This window comes from Chelonia mydas, chromosome 3, assembly GCF_015237465.2.
Source record: "Chelonia mydas isolate rCheMyd1 chromosome 3, rCheMyd1.pri.v2, whole genome shotgun sequence".
NCBI lineage: Eukaryota > Metazoa > Chordata > Testudines > Cheloniidae > Chelonia > Chelonia mydas.
Window position 1 is genome coordinate 155,024,034 of NC_057851.1, and position 19,108 is coordinate 155,043,141.

General features: G+C 42.4%; 1 protein-coding gene across 6 annotated transcripts in view; it reads left to right on the forward strand.

Annotated features, from left to right (window-relative positions):
* Positions 1 to 19,108, forward strand: part of SUSD4 (sushi domain containing 4) — a 127,361-nt gene that overhangs the window by 70,949 nt on the left and 37,304 nt on the right. For 3 of the 6 annotated variants that reach the window (XM_043543600.1, XM_007070451.3, XM_037895659.2), the window contains 2 exons: positions 11,394 to 11,573; positions 16,900 to 17,088. In XM_043543600.1, coding sequence (XP_043399535.1) covers positions 11,394 to 11,573; positions 16,900 to 17,088 — 369 coding nt within the window. The remainder of the gene's footprint in view (positions 1 to 11,393; positions 11,574 to 16,899; positions 17,089 to 19,108) is intronic. The other 3 variants (XM_043543602.1, XM_037895661.2, XM_043543601.1) reach the window with 2 other exon arrangements.

The window sequence follows — 19,108 nt, forward strand, 5'->3', positions numbered from 1 at the left end:
GCCAGTTAGGGGAGGCTGTGCCTCCCCAAACAGCCAGGCATGCTCCGGCCCCCGCCCTCTATCTGACCCCCCCCTGCTTCTCGCCCCCGACGGCTTCCCTGGGATCCCTTCCCCATCCACCCCCCCCCCCCCACTCTCAGTCCCCTGACTGCCCCCGGAACCCCCACCCCTGACTGCCCCCTGCTGCCCCATCTAACCCCTCCTCTCATTCCTGACTGCCCCCCCAGGACCCCTGCTCCATTTCCCCCCCCCCCCCCGGCCTGACCCCCCCCCACAACTGCCCCCTGCCACCCCATCCAACCCTCCTCCCCCCGCCCTTCCTGATTGCCCCCCGGGACCCTTGCCCCCATTCAACCCTCCTGTTCCCCGCCTTCTGACCACCCCGATCCCTGTCTACACCCCTAGCCGCTGACCATGCCCCGAACTCCCCTGCCCTCTATCCAACCCCCCTGCCCTCTTACCGCGCTGCCTGGAGCACTGGTGGCTGGCAGCACTACAGCCGGGCTGCCCAGCTGGAGCCAGCCATGCACTGCGCAGTACAGAGCGCCGGGTCAGGCCAGGCTCTGCAGCTGCGCTGCCCCAGGAGCTCGCTGCCCCGCCGCCCAGAGCATTGCGCCCGCAGTGCAGTGAGCTGAGGCTGCAGGGGAGGGAGGATAGCGGGGGAGGGGCCGGAGCTAGCCTCCCGGGCCAGGAGCTCAGGGGCTGAGCAGAATGGTCCCGCGGGCCGTAGTTTACCCTCCTCTGCTGTAGATATAGCACAGTAAAATAGCAGTAACTTTTTTGTTTTAACTTTACTGTCTTATCACCAGCAAAATAGTTACAAAGAAAAAATCTGCCACATTTTAACAGCACGTGGCATTGACATCCATACTCTCTAACCAAATGAGTGTTGGTGAAAAAATGAAAATGGAACAACAATGGAAACTATTATGTTTAAAATAAGCAGTAAAACTAGGGGAAAAAGACAAGTTCTTGTAAAAACTTATTTTCTTTTAGACATTGCTGAGTGTTTGCTTGGAGGCTTTTGCATATCTCTGAGCAAATATATGTATCACTTGTTGCAACTGTTACAATGAGCATTAATGCGTTTTTATTGTGTTCACACAAAAACAGTTTGTTAGAATCCATGGATGAAATTCTGCCCCCATAGAAGTCAATGGCAAAACTCCCATTAAGTTTATTGGGGGGTCAAGATTTCACCCCATGTGTAAGGGATGGTAATGTGATGGGCTGAGTGCCCAACAATCTCACCAGTGGCGATCATTAACTTGCACCGTTGGGCATTGCATAGCATTGCCTGTCAAGGCCTTAATCCAGCAAAACACTTAAGCATAAGATTCACTGTGAACACGTGACTACTCATGTGTTTAAAGCATGCGCTTAAGTGCTTTTTTGGATTGGGACCCAAGAGAGTAAGGCCCTGATTCAGGAAAGCAGCTAAACGTATGCTTAAATACTTCACTGGTTAGGGATGCTTTCCTGAATTGGGGTCTAAATACCGTACTACCAAAAAAAAAAAAAAAATTTAGCAATAGAAAAGTGATTTAGATCATATAGTTCATCCCCCGCTAATGTATAATATAGCCCCTGGTTCAGAAAAGCACTTAAGCGCATGCCTAACTTTAATCGGTGGGATTTAAGCAGTTGTATACATGCTTTCTTGAATAGGAGCCTTTGTCATGAAGCAGGAGAATTATAGATTGATGGGCGATATAGTAGCATGGCACATTTGAAGTGTAGTTGGGAAGGAGTTGGAACACCTTTTTGGGTTCTCCTGGCATCTGTCAGAGGTTTAGTGACTTACATAAGTCTGCATCTCAGACAATTTCTTCTTTAATGATATGTGTAGAAATTTGGAGCAATTAGTGGGGAAGCAGGCTTTTAATATTTTAACATACATCATAACCCATCAGAAGGTGAAATAATCTTTGTTACAAGCACTACTTGACTGTTAAAGACAGACGTTTGTTATATTTGCCACTATGCCTTATGTAAATTTCAGGTACTGCCATCTGGATCATTAAAGTAGCTGTTTTTAATATGACCAACATTAGAAAACTTGAGCATTAAAAACCATTAACATACCACAGTTATTTGCTAGCACAATCTAAAATTTATGTTTGCTCTATAATTTCAGGTATTAATGCTATTTAAAAGACTATGAAATGTCCATCTATATAAAAAGTTCTTAATTTAAAAATGAATAAGATTACCAGGAGATTTTCAGTCAGTTGATTTGATTTGATTCCATTTCCTGTTAAGGTGCAGATGACTTAAGTGTCAATGCAAGGACAAAGTCGCACAGCACAACTATATACATGATAAATGTACTTGTCAAAAATCTGTTTACTTACAGTTATAGTCTCATATTGCTCTACAGTGTGTGATGCATGTAACTTCTAATGGGGTTATGCACGTAAATCCTGAGGCATCAAGGTGAGAATTCCGTATTTACTGTTTAAGAATAAGTGCCATGTTTTCTACACCATAATCTTCTCCCACTGCAATATGTGGCTGCTGAAACTACCAGACTACTTGGAACAAGACCTACCTCCTTTCAGGCTGAGTCTACAGTTACACAGTCCACTTCAGGATGCTCTATTGTCCTATGGGCTGAACTCTCTCACTCCCACTCTCCAAGGCTGTTTGTTACTGTTGAGTTCTTTCACTGCCCAGCTGTCCCAAGGGGAAAAAGGATGGCCTTGTGGTTAACTCAGGAAATAAGTTCAGTTTCCACCTTTGCCACAGACTTCCTGTGTGACCTTGGACAAATGATTTAGTCTCTCTGTGCCTCTGTTCACCATCTGTGAAATAAAGATGATATGTTCTTCCTCCCATCTTTTTTCTGTCTTGTCTATTTAAATTGCAAGCTCTTCAGATCTGGGACTGTCTCACTGTTGGTCTTATTAAAAACAGCTATTTTAATGATCAGGTGGCAGTATCTGAAATTTACATAAGGCAGAGTGGCAAATATAACAATCAACATCTGTCTTAAACAGTCAAGTAGTACTTGTAACACAAAGATTATTTCATCTTTTGATGGGTTATAATGATGTATGTTAAAATATTAAAAGCCTGCTTCACCACTAATTGCTCCAAATTTCTATACATATTATTAAAGAAGAAAATGTCTGTCTGTACAGTGCTTACCTCTATGGGGCACCAGTCTCAGTTAGCACCTCTAGGCACTGTTGTTATATAACTAGTAACAATAATTAACAAAGAGCAGGAATCCTGTGATGTCTCCAGAAATATAATCTTTTTGCCATCCGCAGAATTATCATACCAGCCTAATTCTGCCAACTTTATTTTATAGCACTCGCAGACCAAGTTTTTCCATAGATTACAAAAGTACAACTTAACGAATGGGAAAATATAAATTCTTATATTTGTTTTTAAGAGGACACTGTCAAGATCAATTAACCCAAAACTGAGCACCATCTTAATAATACCATTCCTGTTATATTTCCCTCCTAATCCTGGAAGACCTATATGTGCCCCTTAACAAGCACTGCAGCATAGATAAAATCCAAGCCACTCTGGCGGGCAACTCTATAGTAACACACCTGGAGCACTGTATTTCTTCACTGTTGTGTGCATGTCCTGTCATCCCTCTGAGCTGCCTTTGTGCACTGTTCTTGTAAACAGGAAGCAGTTAAGAAATAATCCCTGAAATCTTAATTCAGAAGAGATCGTGTATGTTTCAGTGTCACAACAGAATGGAACAGACAAACATGGGCCTCAGTATGAAAGATGAGCTCCATTTACTGCCATTGGGCCTCTGGAATTTCACAAAGGTGTCTCACAGGGAATGGTTTGGGCTCCCCTTCTTTCACATTGACATATTCAATCTAAGTGGAGCAGGCAAGTAGAATCCTTTGCTCTGTAATGCTGGTAAAAGATCACTTATTACATGCTATGTGGTTTACATGTTCCAGAAGATTTGCTGAAGAGTGCCTAGAAAAAGAGTGCCTAGTGACAGGAACACATTTTATTCTGTCTGATGAAGAAGTCTTTCAATTCGGTCACTTACTCTCAGCTATTCCAGGTGGAATCTGTGCCAGCTCATCCAGTTAATGGAGGGGAAGACTACAGCAGTTTATTCTTTTATTTAAGCCAGCCAGGGTGTAGTGGGCTAATAATGGTACAGTGAGCAACTGCCACTGTATCCTGATAACATCCATCTGAGTAAAATGATTCAGTCTGCAGCCATCATTTGGGATAATAGGAACAAAGTCACTGTAATAGATCATAGTTACAGGATCAATTTTCTCTGCTTTGAAAATTTCATATTTCATCTCCGTGTATAGTTTGCTCCTTTGTTTATGTAGCAGCAGGACACCATTATCCCGAGAGTAAGCTTTTCATCAACATGATCTCTTGCCATCTGTCCGGAGCTTCCATCTGCATCAGGCTAGGACTCGAGATCCCTGTCAATCATTCCATCCCCGAAGACTTCCACTGAAGCCCCTTCATGGCAATATTCAAGACTTGGCGTAAGGCTTTTCTGTTGAGTCAGGACACCATTTTTTCACTCCCATGTTCACTAGCTCTCCCTTTTATTTTTTGGGGGGAGGTTTGGCCAGTTTTTTGAGGGAATGTCTAGGTTTTGAATATGGCGTGGGTTTAACTTTTTGTTAGGGTACACATCATCCGAGATCTGGGTGCTCTGTACATTAATAATCCCTCTTGCTGCTGTTCCCCTGCAACAACTGCCATCATCCATTAACACTCCAGTGGACAGCTGGTGCGCTCTGCCAAATTCAGCAGTAATGAAATAGTTAAAGGTATTGGGAAATTGTCAAATCTTTGACTACTAATTGTTTCCAGATGACATTATAAAGTCTAGTAAGTAAGTCTAGTAAGTAAAATGTAATCCAGAAAGGATAGGTATAAATTGAAAACACAGAGGGATGCGTTTTTAAATTGGGGCAAGGCACAAAACTCCAATTTAAAGGCAGTGAGATCTGGTGGCTGAAAGGATCATCGAACAGAAGATCGTCTGGTTCATCTGCGTGCCACTGCTAGAGCTTTGTCTAGTCTAGCTCTACATGTTTAGGCCTTGCTTAGAAATTGTGCCCCTAGTAAACAAACAGCTTGAAAGCAAGATGTTGCCATTTTTCTTCTTTGTGGATGATAGATTGATTCCTAAATTGTAAATTTTAAAATATACTATCAGTGAAAGTGGCAGAAGATTTCTCTTGGTTCTCTAAAATTTGCAGCTCCCAAGTGTTTTTCAAAACATGGTAGGGAGGCTCTTTGTGTAATAGGGTTGGGGATTGTCTCTTGGGAGAGAGATGTTTGTAAAGCAGCACAAAGATTTTTTTTTTTTTTGAGCCCTTTATTCTCCTTATGTTTTCTGGTGTCTAGAGATTCTTAACTGGTGTCTCTGACACGAACTGGTTACTGGCATTCAGACAGATGATTACATGGGCATATTTCTCCAAGATTTCCTTTATTCCTCTTTCTAATCTTATTTTATATTTATGAGGAGGATGAACTTTGAGTCATATATACAGTTCTCTCATTAATTTACCTGGCTGTTAACTGTTTAGTATTAGTAGAATTTTTCTGTATCTCTTTGTCCTCCCTCACTTTCCAGCCTATATTTCATCTATTTGTGTATTTTTTCACTTTTGCTGCTTTGGCACCATTGTGTGTCTGTGCCTGCATATCAGTTCTCCACCATTCTTCCTCATATTTCATATAGTGAACACAGGATTTTCAAAAGTGGCTATTTGATTTTGGGTCAGCTCAGTTTTTGGGTACCTATATGGAGGGCCTGATTTTTCAGAGGGAAGTTTCAGACAGTACTGAGCAAATCCCTTTTAAGGCATATCAGCTGGGGCACCAAAAAACTGAAGCATCCAAAATTTCTAGTAACTTTTGAAAATCTTGGCCAATGATCACACACTGGGCCTGAGTCTCTACTCTTGTCAGGGTTCCCTCCCCACTCTGAACTTTGGGGTACAGATGTAGGGACCCGCATGAAAGACCCCCTAAGCTTATTTCTACAAGCTTAGGTTAAAAACTTCCCCAAGGCACAAATTCTTTCTTGTCCTTGGACGGTATTGCTCCCACCACCAAGTTAGTTAGACAAAGATTTAGGAAAAAGACCACTTGGAATTCCTGTTTCTCCAAAATATCCCCCCAAGCCTCTTCACCTCCTTTCCTGGGGAGGCTTAAAAATAATATACCAACCAAATAGGTAAACAAGGTGAGCAAAGACCAGACCCTTGGGTTTTTATGACACGAAAAATCAATTAGGTTCTTAAAAACAAAACTTTATTATAAAGAAAAACGTAAAAGATGCACCTCTGTAAAATCAGGATGGAAGGTAATTTTACAGGGTAATAAGATTTAAAGACACAGAGGATTCCCCTCTAGGCAAAACTTCAAAGTTACAAAAACAGGAATAAACCTCCCTCTTCGCATAGGGAAAATACACAAGCTAAAACAAAAGATAAGCTAATGCATTTCCGTGCTATTACTTACAATTTTTGTAATCTTGGATGCTTATTTCAGGTAAGGTTTTAGGAGATGGTTTTCTCCTGCCCTGGTCCCTCTCTGTCCCGGAGAGAACAGCAAAAGACCACACAAACAAAACCTCCCTCCACAGATTTGAAAGGATCTTCTTCCCTTATTGGTCCTTTTGGTCAGGTGCCAACCAGGTTATTTGAGCTTCTTAACCCCTTACAGGTAAAGGAGGGATTTTATGCTACCCTTAGTTGTATGGTTATGACAGCTCCTTTACACCGTTTTACATTGCTGTGACTCCTTTGACTTCAGCGGAGGCACACTGATGTAAAACGGGTGTAATGCATGCAGCAGAGAATTAGCTCCATCCTCTCTGGAAAGAGGAAATTTTTCTTATCCTTTGAACTATGCCTCACATGCAGTTTACACGTTTTTACAAACAGACATTATCAGGGCTTAAATTCTCATAGAGTATTTCTGGGAGGCCCCCCCACCCTTGCTATAAAAATTCCAGAGGGTTGAAAATATTTATTGGAACTCTGATCCAGACAGCTCCGACCGAATTTAAGCCCTGGACATCATCCTCAATTGACAGATTTCAGAGTAACAGCCGTGTTAGTCTGTATTTGCAATTGATTTACCTTATTCAGCATCTCTGCATTATATACACAGTATGCAGCCTGGGAAGGTTAAGTATGCATGTGAATTACAACTTTGTGGCCTCTTTATGGCCAGCCTGTGGACAGATGTCTGCAAATGGATAACATGATATGATCTCTTCAGCTATGTGTTTTTTCTGTTTTACTGTCTGTGAGTGATCGTAATGTAAATCACTAAAATGAGCAAACTGAACGCTAGTAATGTGGGACTTGCTATTGGCTAAACACTGACCGCGTGTAAGGACAAGTATATCCATATGCAAACCCCATCCTACAGCTAGATTCATAGCAAGTAGATATGAAAGGCAAGCAGAGTGGGATGATAGTGTGGGGTTAAATTAAGTCTCCTGCCCTGCTGGTATACAGATTCACAGGCAATGGGCAGATGTGCCACTGACCACAGAAATGTAGTCATTAATACTGTAGCGGAGGACTTAGGGTATGTCTACACTACGAAATTAGGTTGAATTTATAGAAGTCAGTTTTTTAGAAATCGTTTTTATATAGTCGATTGTGTGTGTCCCCACACAAAATGCTCTAAGCGCATTAACTTGTCGGAGTGCTTCCACAGTACTGAGGCTAGCATAGACTTCCGGAGTGTTACCCACAGTTCCTGCAGTCTCTGCCACCCATTGAAATTCTGGGTTGAGATCCCAGTGCCTGATGGGACAAAAAACATTGTCGTGGGTGGTTCTGGGTACATGTCGTCAGGCCCTCCCTCCCTCCCTCCGTGAAAGCAATGGCAGACAATTGTTTCGCGCCTTTTTGCCTGAGTTACCTGTGCAGACGCCATACCACGGCAAGCATGAAGCCCGCTCAGCTCACTGTCACCCTATGTGTCCTGGGTGCTGGCAGACGCGGTACTGCATTGCTACACTGCAGCAGCAACCCATTGCCTTGTGGCAGCAGATGGTGCAATAGGCCTGATGACCATCGTCATCGTGTCCGAGGTGCTCCTGGCCGCCTCGGTAAGGTCGGTCAGGAGCACCTGGGCAGACATGGGCGCAGGAACTAAATTAAGAGTGACTCGACCAGGTCATTTTCTTTAGTCCTGCCGGCAGTTCTATTGTACCATCTTCTGCCGGGCAGGCAGGAGATGAGGATGGCTAGTAGTCCTACTGCACCGTCTACTGCCAGCCAAAGATGTAAAAGATAGATGGAGTGGATCAAAACAAGAAATACACCAGATTTGTTTTGTATTCATTTGCTCCCCCCTCCCTCCCTCCATGAAATCAACGGCCAGCAATCGTTTTGGTGTGGTCTGTCGGGGCACCTTGAAAAGTTTAATGGAGATTCAGTCCTGCCTGAAATACCAGGGGAAGGGATAGCTCAGAGGGTTGAGCATTGGCCTGCTAAACCCAGGGTTTTGAGTTCAATCCTTGAGGGGGCCATTCTGTGTGATAGTTGTTTTTCTTTCTCCTTGATGTAAAGCCACCCCCTTTGTTGCTGCTCGGCAGCAGTTCGGCAGAAAAGGACCTAGGGGTTACAGTGGACGAGAAGCTGGGTATGAGTCAACAGTGTGCCCTTGTTGCCAAGGAGGCCAATGGGATGTATAGGTAGGGGTATTGCCAGCAGATCGAGGGACATGATCGTTCCCCTCTGTTCGACATTGGTGAGGCCTCATCTGGAGTACTGTGTCTAGTTTTGGGCCCCACACTCCAATTTTTCCACTTCCTTCTTGTAAAGAGTCCAGCGGAGGGCAACAAAAATGATTAGGGGACTGGAACACATGACTTATGAGGAGAGGCTGAGGGAACTGGGATTGTTTAGTCTGCGGAAGAGAAGAATGAGGGGGGATTTGATAGCTGCTTTCAACTACCTGAAAGGGGGTTCCAAAGAGGATGGATCTAGACTGTTCTCAGTGGTAGCTGATGACAGAACAAGGAGTAATGGTCTCAAGTTGCAGTGGGGGAGGTTTAGGTTGGATATTAGGAAAAACTTTTTCACTAGGAGGATGGTGAAACACTGGAATGCGTTACCTAGGGAGGTGGTGGAATCTCGTTCCTTAGAAGTATTTAAGGTCAGGCTTGACAAAGCCCTGGCTGGGATGATTTAGTTGGGGATTGGTCCTGCTTTGAGCAGGGGGTTGGACTAGATGACCTCTTGAGGTCCCTTCCAACCCTGATGTTCTATGATTCTATGATTAGTTTGATCCTCCAGCAGCCTTAGCATTGAATCCTGCTTCCTCTCATCACACTGCCACCATCTTTCAGCTTCAGCCCGCCACTTACTCTCTTCAGCCCGCCACCTCGCCTCCCGGTCATTTTGTGCTTTCCTGCACTCTGACATTGTCTGAGCATTCGTCTGTGCTCTGTCAGTGTGGGGGGAGAGCATGAGCTCAGAGTGCGTTTTTTTCGCCTTCTAATCTTCACTAGTCTCTGGGAAGGAGAAGATCCTGTGATCCTTGAAACACATGCAGCTGGTGGAGGGAAAAAAAAGGGACAGTGGTATTTAAAAAAACACATTTTATAGAACAATGGGTACACTCTTTCATGGTAAACTTTGCTGTTAACATTACATACATAGCAGATGTGCTTTCGTTCCAAGGTCGCATTTTGCCTCCCCCCACCGCGTGGCTAACCCCTCCCTTCCCCCCTCCCCGTGGCTAACAGCAGGGAACATTGCCTGTGGCTGAACAGAAAACAGCCCAGCAGGAACGGCCACCTCTGAATGTCCCCGTTAAGCAAAGCACCCTATTTCAACCAGGTGACCATGAATGATATCACTCTCCTGAGGATAACTCGGAGAGATAAAGAACGGATGTTGTTTGAATGCCAGCAAACATGCTCTGCAATGATTCCCGAGTGTGTGCTACTGGCCTGGAGTGGTAAAGTGTCCTACCATGGTGGGCAGAATAAGGCTGCCCTCCCCAGAAGTCTTGTGCAAAGGCTTTGGGAGTACATCCAGGAGAGCCGTGAATGCCAGGGCAAATTAATCATTAAACACGCTTGCTTTTAAACCATGTATACTATTTTAAAAGGTACACTCACCAGAGGTCCCTTCTCCACCTGGCGGGTCTGGGAGGCAGCCTTGGGTGGGTTCGGGGGGGTACTGGCTCCAGGTCCAGGGTGAGAAACAGTTCCTGGCTGTCAGGAAAACTGGTTTCTCCGCTTGCTTGCTGTGAGCTATCTACAAGCTCATCATCGTCATCATCTTCCTTGTCCCCAAAACCTGCTTCCGGGTTGCCTCCATCTCCATTGAAGGAGTCAGACAACACGGTTGGGGTAGTGGTGGCTGAACCCCCTAAAATGGCATGCAGCTCATCATAGAAGCGGCATGTTTTGCGCTCTGACCTGAAGCGGCCATTTGCCTCTCTGGTTTTCTGGTAGGCTTGCCTCAGCTCCTTAAGTTTCACGTGGCACTGCTTCGGGTCCCTGTTACGGCCTCTGTCCTTCATGCCCTGGGAAATTTTGACAAATGTTTTGGCATTTTGAAAACTGGAACGGAGTTCTGATAGCACGGATTCCTCTCCCCATACAGCGATCAGATCCCGTACCTCCCGTTCAGTCCATGCTGGAGCTCTTTTGCAATTCTGGGACTCCATCATGGTCACCTCTGCTGATGAGCTCTGCACTCACCTGCAGCTTGCCACGCTGGCCAAACAGGAAATGAAATTCAAAAGTTCGCTGGCCTTTTCCTGTCTACCTGGCCAGTGCATCTGAGTTGAGAGTGCTGTCCAGAATGGTCACAATGGAGCACTCTGGGATAGCTCCCGGAGGCCAATACCGTCTAATTGCCTCCACAGTACCCCAAATTCGACCCGGCAAGGCCGATATCAGCGCTAATCCCCTTGTCGGGGGTGGAATAAGGAAATCAATTTTAAGAGCCCTTTAAGTAGAAAAAAAGGGCTTCGTCGTGTGGACGGATGCAGGGTTAAATTGATTTAATGCTGCTAAATTCGACCTCAACTCCTAGTGTAGACCAGGGCTTACTGTACCTGCAGTTTAACTTGTGCTGAGATGGAAGGGGAATATTAAAAGCAATCTAGCTATGCTCTCTATCTGCTTGTATACAACAATTGGAAATACATACTCTCATTATAACACACCAGACTCTACTGTCATACAATGGATTATGGTACTGATGAGTGACTAGGAAAATGTATATTAACTGAATTGCATTTTGTGCTGTGCAGACTGCAAACTGTTTAACCAGAACAGATATATTATGGGTTAACTTTGTTTAAGAGCTTGACTACTGAGCAGCTGGCCACAGTTTTTTTGTAACTAAATTAATAATACACAATTTTTTATTAAGTCACAGATTGCCTCGTTCCACATGTTGAAGATGCAGAGGTTCATAACAAGACATACAGGACTGGAGATAAGTTAATAATCAGTTGTCATGAAGGATTCCAGATCCGTTACCCTGACTTAGACAACATGGTTTCAATATGTCAAGATGATGGAATGTGGGATAATCTGCCCATTTGTCAAGGTATAGTGCACCAGAATATCTTACTGTATAGCTCTTACACCTTGTAATCATTTACCAACACTTTTTTCTGCAGCTAAAGAGAATAGCAATAAGATGATAGATCCAGCTGTACAGTATTTCTGCAAAGGCTTTTGGATTTGCTCGGCCCCATTATTCACTTTTGGAAGTAAAATTCCGCATTTCAGCATAGCTTTATTTTAAAATATTATGTTAAATGTTTTTTTGTTTTTTGCTAGTTTAAAATCTGAGGTGAGCATGTCTTCTCTTTTAATGAAACAGGTTGAAATTCACCCGTTAGGTCAGCACAAGGCCCTTTGGACGACCTAAATCTGTGCACTACTTCATTTAGTGAAAGAATTAGGTTTTTTACTGCTTTTCACTTCGTTAGCCCTGCAGAGCTCATGCAACTAGGAGAGAGCAAGTTAGTCTATTCCATCTTGTTCATTATCAGCTGAATGGTGTACCGTGTTTTAAATCAGTTACACCCATGGATACTGACTGAACACTGTGCAGTTGCACGGAGCCCAATTTGGCCAGCAGAGCCATTAGGGCTAGTGACGGTGTATGAGAGGGAAACAGCTTGAGTTTGTCTAGACTTGAGAAGAGTGATTGAGGCTAGGCTGCCATTAGTGGACATGTGTTAAATACCCTGATCTAACCACAACCCTTTTCTCTTGCATGGGCACAGATTAGCACCTTTAACCTCAATTTAGCTAGTTGAGATTGATCCTAGGCTCCCCTGGGGTTAGTCTTGACCATTTTAGTCAAGACAAAAGGTGTTAACCTGCATCTGCACAAAGGGAAAGATTAGGATTGGCTAACCTTGACCTCTTTTCCTTATCTAGATAGGTCTTCTGTGTATAATACAATTTAGGAAGTATGCTGTCATTTGGGGCTTGGATGTGAGAGTGCTGAGCCCCCTTTGAGTTGAAATCCAGTGTGAATCACAGATGCCCAGCCCCTTTCAGGTTATTTGCATAAATTTGGAACACATCTGGGAATGCAGTGATGAACTATTGTATTTTTAATGGCTTTGGGGATTGTAGAAAGCATTGAACATTATGACTTGTCAGCATGGTGCAAATGTATTTTGTGTCAGTTTGATAGTTCCTATTATTCTGTAAATCTTTTAAAATTCAGGGAGAGCAGAAAAATAATCAAATTTCACTTAAAACAGACAGTTCCTAAATATGCTGTGGCCAAATAGAAGAAAAAACAACCCTTGAGTGATTAATTTTGGCTTTATTTTTTTTTTTAATTTAACATGCTGCAGAGTCTCTACATATTTCACAAAGAAAGGTTTTATAGCTGCCATGTGGCACCGGCATGTTGAAGTTAGGCAACTGTCATAGCCCAGTATTGCTTTGCACATATCTTAGAGATTAAATAAATTGTATCTGTAGATGCTAGCAGAAAAAGCAGAGCCCTTCAGAAAATATCTTTTCCAGTCAAGAGTATGCATCCGATGAAGTGAGCTGTAGCTCACGAAAACTCATGCTCAAATAAATTGGTTAGTCTCTAAGGTGCCACAAGTACTCCTTTTCTCTTTGCACCATTGCATGCCGGTGCAAAGGGCATTTGTGTGTAGTGGTTTTAAGTGCCCCTGCCATTTTTAAACAAACAATGACAGACTCAAACACTTTTGCACTTAGCGGACGTCCTCACACAGTTTACAGGTGGAATTTTTCTGGGCTATTATTCAGATGAGCAGTACTATCCCTTGCTTTCCTCCAGTGTGATATCAAAGCCATGGAACAGAAGACAACTGCTGCTACACGCACCTCAGCTGCAGTGGATTGATATTGCCTCCTAAACACAAACCTCAGTTCTCCTCCTGCTTAATTCAACTTTAACCACATTTTAAAAGTAAATTTAGTGCAAGTAAGTGGTACGAGATCAACAGCATTAGTGTGAAATCTGGTATCTACGAAACAGGTACAGTTCAGGCAATTACAGTGCAGGTTTCCTTACATTGCCCTCCAGTGGTTCTCAAGTCTTGTTGTGGAGTTAGCAGCTGTTCTGGGTCCGGCTGGTCTGTTAGGATTGCAATCACAAGTGCTAAATATGAGGTGGGCACTTGTCCACTAGGACATAGACCACCAACTCATTTTACATAGCCCACCAATTACTGTGGACCTGATTCTCATTATGCTAGGGCCCCTTTCAAGTTGTCAGAGCCGTGTAAAGAGGTCTTGGTGTAAATGAGAAACGAGTCCAATGATTTGAGGCTTTAGACAGTACTGACAGTAACGGACCTGGGATGGATCTAAGTTAACTAGACGTGAATGGCATTGTTTTCTAATACCAACCCCCTCTACACCTTTATTTGTTTGCCAAGTTAGCAATTTTAGCAAAGGAAAAAACAGTGAAAAATTGTTAGAGTAGATAAACTTAATTTGTTTAAAAATAGGGGGAAATGTATATGATCTTCTAATTGTATTTTTGGGTGAGAGAAGGCGAGCCTGGTAACTAAGGCCCAGATCCTCAAAGGTATTTCAGTGCCCAACTCCCATAGATTTCAGTTAGGTGCCTAAATACCTTTGAAGATCAGGGCCTAGATGACAACAATCCTTGAGTGCAACGCATAAGTGTGGCCCATAAATCTGATCACATCTGACTTTGAGGATACCTACCCTGGAGCTGGAGGTGTAACTGTCAGTTCAAGTAGACATACCTGCACTAGCTCTGATTGATTGAGCACGCTAAAAATAGAAGCGTTGCTGTGATGGTAGAAGCGGTAAGATAGGCTAGCCACCTGAGTACAGTCACATCCAAGATGTGTCCTCAGGGCAGCCAGCACCTCCCACCACATGCGCTGCTGTGGCTACACTTCTGTTTTTAGGGTGCTAGTGTTGGTATGTCTACTCAAGCTGCAATGACACCTTCAGCTCCAATGTAAACATACCCTTCAAGAGTACATTTGTCTGATGATTAATAACACAGACTATATTTTTGGGTTGATTTTGGAATTACATACTCCTAGTTGCTGAATGACAGGATTTTAGTTATGTATTAAAGGGGGAAAAACGTTTTCTGGATCACTAAGAATTGTGAACCACTGGAAGATGCCACGAAAGCTTATGCTCAAATAAATTGTTTAGTCTCTAAGGTGCCACAAGTACTCCTTTTCTTTTTGTGGAATTAAAGTTTCCAAGCTCCTGGTGAAAATGGGAAGGTCCTTGTTTCTGGATAGACCTTCATTTAACTGTATCAGAAGATTGATTTTTTTTTTCATACTTTTTTATATACTGTGCTCTGTGAAACTTACATATTGGAGAGGTCCTCCCTCCAAACTCTCTTACCTCCAGAAATGGGAGACCATCTTTCTGTGAACCCAGTTTAAATATCTGAGGAAAGGGCAGGTTAGATTTACTGTAGCGCTGTGAACTGGGTGCTCGTATGTAATATGATTTTCTGCACGTTATGTACAATCACACAAGGAATTATAACCAGGCTTTAATACTACATTTCATAATGTACTTTTTAAATTTGCATTTATGCAGTTGTCCGTTGGGGCCTGTGCATCAGAGCTCTGTCATCTTTATCTGGAAATCCAGACAAAACCTTGTCTGAACTTAGTCACGTAGGACCAGATTGTCAAAGGTATTTATTTAGGTGTCTGATGCATATAGGCACTTAGTGGGATTTTTAAAGCACCTATTGAAAATCTCACTAGATGCCTACCTTCTTTAGGGACATAAATACCTTTAGAAATCTGTCCAAGAGGCCAAATTCACTCTGGTATAATTCCATTGAAGGTAAACTTGCCCCATTTATATAGTCTGTACTGTTTGTCTGCAGAAGTACATGTGTTTTATATTTGGTACAGAAGAGGAGGTAATAGCCAATAAATAGGGCCATTGTGGCTTTATTTGAGCGAAGGGGATTCATGAACTAGTAAAACTACTATTAAAAGCCGTTGTGCTGAACGTGATGCAACAAGTTTCCATCCCCTCTCCCCCTCCCCCAATGGCTGGAGCCCTGAATTATTCTCCTGCCTTTGGACTAGTTAGAAGCTGTTTCTTTAAAGTGGTGGCTGGACATCTCAAGAAAAGGGAGTTGCAGGAGGTACTCAAATTGGAAGATCTGGCCTGTAGCTTTTATTTTGATAAAGTAAGACTCTCTAATTTTTTACAGTTTGTATAACAAGGCTTGAAATTATGGGAATCCATGTGACCTTCCTTCTGGAATTCCTGATAGTGACAAGAGCCTATTAATGATGGTTGTTGCCACAACAAACAGCTTATGTTAGTCTCATAAATTTTCATAAAGCTTTTTTCATTCCCAGATTGCTAATCATCATTCCTCAAAATCATTGCAAGCTAAAAATCAGCACCATTAGTCATTACCAAGAGGGTCATTTTTAAGGCAGTGAGCAAAATAATTCTAGTTTATTTCAGTACACAACTTGAAATCTCAAGTCTCAATATCCACTCAGAACATTGTTTGCATACATGTGAATCAAATATTAGAAAGTCGTGAGTGATTATGTAGTGAATTTCCTTTTATTTCAAATGTCATTTGTGACAAATGTCAAATGTCATTTCATTTGTGAAGCCAACTGCTGTCAATTCCCCCTCTAGGGTGCCAAAATTACAAAGTCTGCCTGGAGTTAATCACTCTGGGCCAAACTCATCTCTGGTGTAACTCTACTGAAGGTAAATTTGTCCCTTTCTCGATCAGCTGTGGCCACTGTTCTCAAAAATGACTGATGAGTTTAGGTGCCTCCATTTTTGGGTGCCCAATCTGAAACCCCTTGAAGGACCTGATTTCCGGAAGGTGAGCACACTGAGCACTTTCTGAAAATCAGGCTCCTCTAAACGATCTCAAATTGGGCTCCCAAAATCACTACTCATTTTTGAAATCTTGGCCTCTTTTGCTGCTGTGCATATCTTGTAACAGCATCAATTTCAGTATTAAACATAACCTCTGTGACTGCCTGTTTGAGGAGAGGAATAAAACCCTGGGTTTTGTATAGGTGACCGTCTTTATTTATTAAGAATTCCACCTCGTAATAAGTGACAACTGCTAAACTGGTGAATGTGTGGGTGTGCAAAACGAAACATTACAATTGTCATTAATGCTATTTTGGTTTGCAGATGATATATATTATCTTGGCAGAATGTGTGGGCTAAGCAATAAAAGAACTTGAAATGAGGTAATGACACTTGAGCATCTAAGAGAAAGATTAAGCAGGAATGCCATTCACTGTGGGGAGGATGGGAAATATTGTGCTTCTCAACTTGGGAACCATAATCAAGATGTGTTACAATGACTAAGACAAGCGCCTCATAATAAAAGATACCTTCCTCTTCTTAATTTGCAGGTTGCCTGAGGCCATTGGTTCTTCCTCATAGTTACATTAACATATCTGAGTTCGAGTCCTCCTTCCCAGTAGGAACAGTGGTATATTATCAGTGCTTTCCTGGATATAAACTAAAGGGGACAAAGTTCCTTGAGTGCATGTATAACCTTATCTGGTCACATAGCTCACCTAGGTGCCTTGATGTGGAAGGTAAAACAGCTTATTTGTTTTTAATTTTGGACAATTAACATGATATATTTTAATTGAACTTAGGGCTACAAGTTTTAGCTCCATTTTGCCCACTGCCTCCTGAGGACGTACAAAGTGCATCCATTCAAGCTCCTGTTTTGTTGTACGTATACTGTGTAATCTGGAACATCGCATAGCTTAATTGTTAGTTACTTACATAATGTTTGCTCTGTCAGTATCGTAATCATACTAGCTGAAGTTTGTAACAACAAAGACTGTTTATACTTAAAATCTAAAAACTATGTAATCTGCTGTCTTTCTAATGAAATGCTGAGAAAGTTAATGAATCTATATTCACATAAGGACAACCTGAGTAGCTGAAGATTTCAGCAACATACCATTCTGAACTAAAAGCATTTGTATATACTATTAAGTATCAAGTTTCATTTCAGCCTGCATGCTAGGTGTATGCACAATCTAGTACTGCATGATTCTGCATTAAAAATTATTGGATGTTGTACCCAAAAGTACTGGAGTGTTTCTTATTTTTAATTAACAGTCCAGTTTTCAAAATTCTAAAAGGTCTTTGCAGTGTAAGGGTTCCACCTTCAGGAACTGACTTTCTGATCTAACATCCTAGAAATTTAACCACAAAACAGCCCTGCATAAATCATCTTTCTTTTTATTTTTTGTAGTACATGAAATACATGTTACAGATAAAATTATTAGAAAGAGACTGCCTGTCGGATATCATAAAAGAAATTACAAAATGAAGTAGGATTAGCCAGAAGTAAGTCTTTAATGTGTTAGATAGGAGCATTAAAACCGACAAACACAAATGTATGAAACCTGAAAATTTTGTGTGTCATTTCCCTGTGCTCACTTAACACAGATGACAGTCTGAACTACCTGTTCCAGCTCTCGTCGACGTACATGGCAAAACTCCCATTGACTTTAGTGGGGGCATGTATCATTTGTATTATATTAGAGCTCCATTGTGGTAGGCTTCTTAAAAATATACAGAGAGTAAGAGAGAATCCCTGCCCTGAAGATTTTGCAGTCTAAATAGACACGTCAAAGAAAGGGTAGGAGAGGCAAAGAAGTATTCTCCCCAATTCACAGATGGGGAACTGAGACAGCGATTAAGTCCCTTGCCCAAGGTCACACTGGACGTTTGTGGCAGAGTGGGGAATTGAACCTAAACCTCCTGAGTCCTGATCTAGTCCCTTAATCACAAGCTCATCCTTCCTTATGATCGCTTTTGGCACAGGGCTTGTTGTTCTGTTGTAACATTAAGACCAATTTTTTCCCCGGTGATTACTTGTAGAAACCCTATATATACAGGTGATGGACAAACCACAAATGTTTCAGATAGTACAAGAATGGGTTATCTTGAGATTTTAGGTCCTTTCTTTTTCCATATGGGTAGGACAGAGTCTTATAGCTGAAAACTCCATTTCTCAGGTGTCATGTGGGACCGGTGTAACTGGAACACACAGAACTTGTAAAGTTCCATCCAGCACCTGTAAATCAACTTAGGTATTCACATTTGAAAATGACAGGTTTCAGAGTAGCAGCCGTGTTAGTCTGTATCCGCAAAAAGAAAAGGAGTACTTGTGGCACCTTAGAGACTAAACACATTTATTAGAACATAAGCTTTCGTGAGCTACAGCTTCAGCTCACTTCAGCTGTAGCTCACGAAAGCTTATGCTCTAATAAATGTGTTTAGTCTCTAAGGTGCCACAAGTACTCCTTTTCTTTTTACATTTGAAACTGTTGGCCTAAGTGACTTATTCAAGAAGAGTCAGACTCCAGGGGTCCTGTCTCCCATCTAATTCTCCAACCACTGAACAGCACTCCCACCCTTTTTATCCAGTATTATAGAATAATAGAAGTATAGGGCTGGAGGGAACCTCAGTCATCAAGTCCAGTCCCTTGCTGTGAGGCAGGACTGAGTAAACCTAGACCATGCGTGACAGGTGTTTGTCCAACCTGTTCTTAAAAACCTCCCATGATGGGGATTCCACATCCTCTGTTGGAA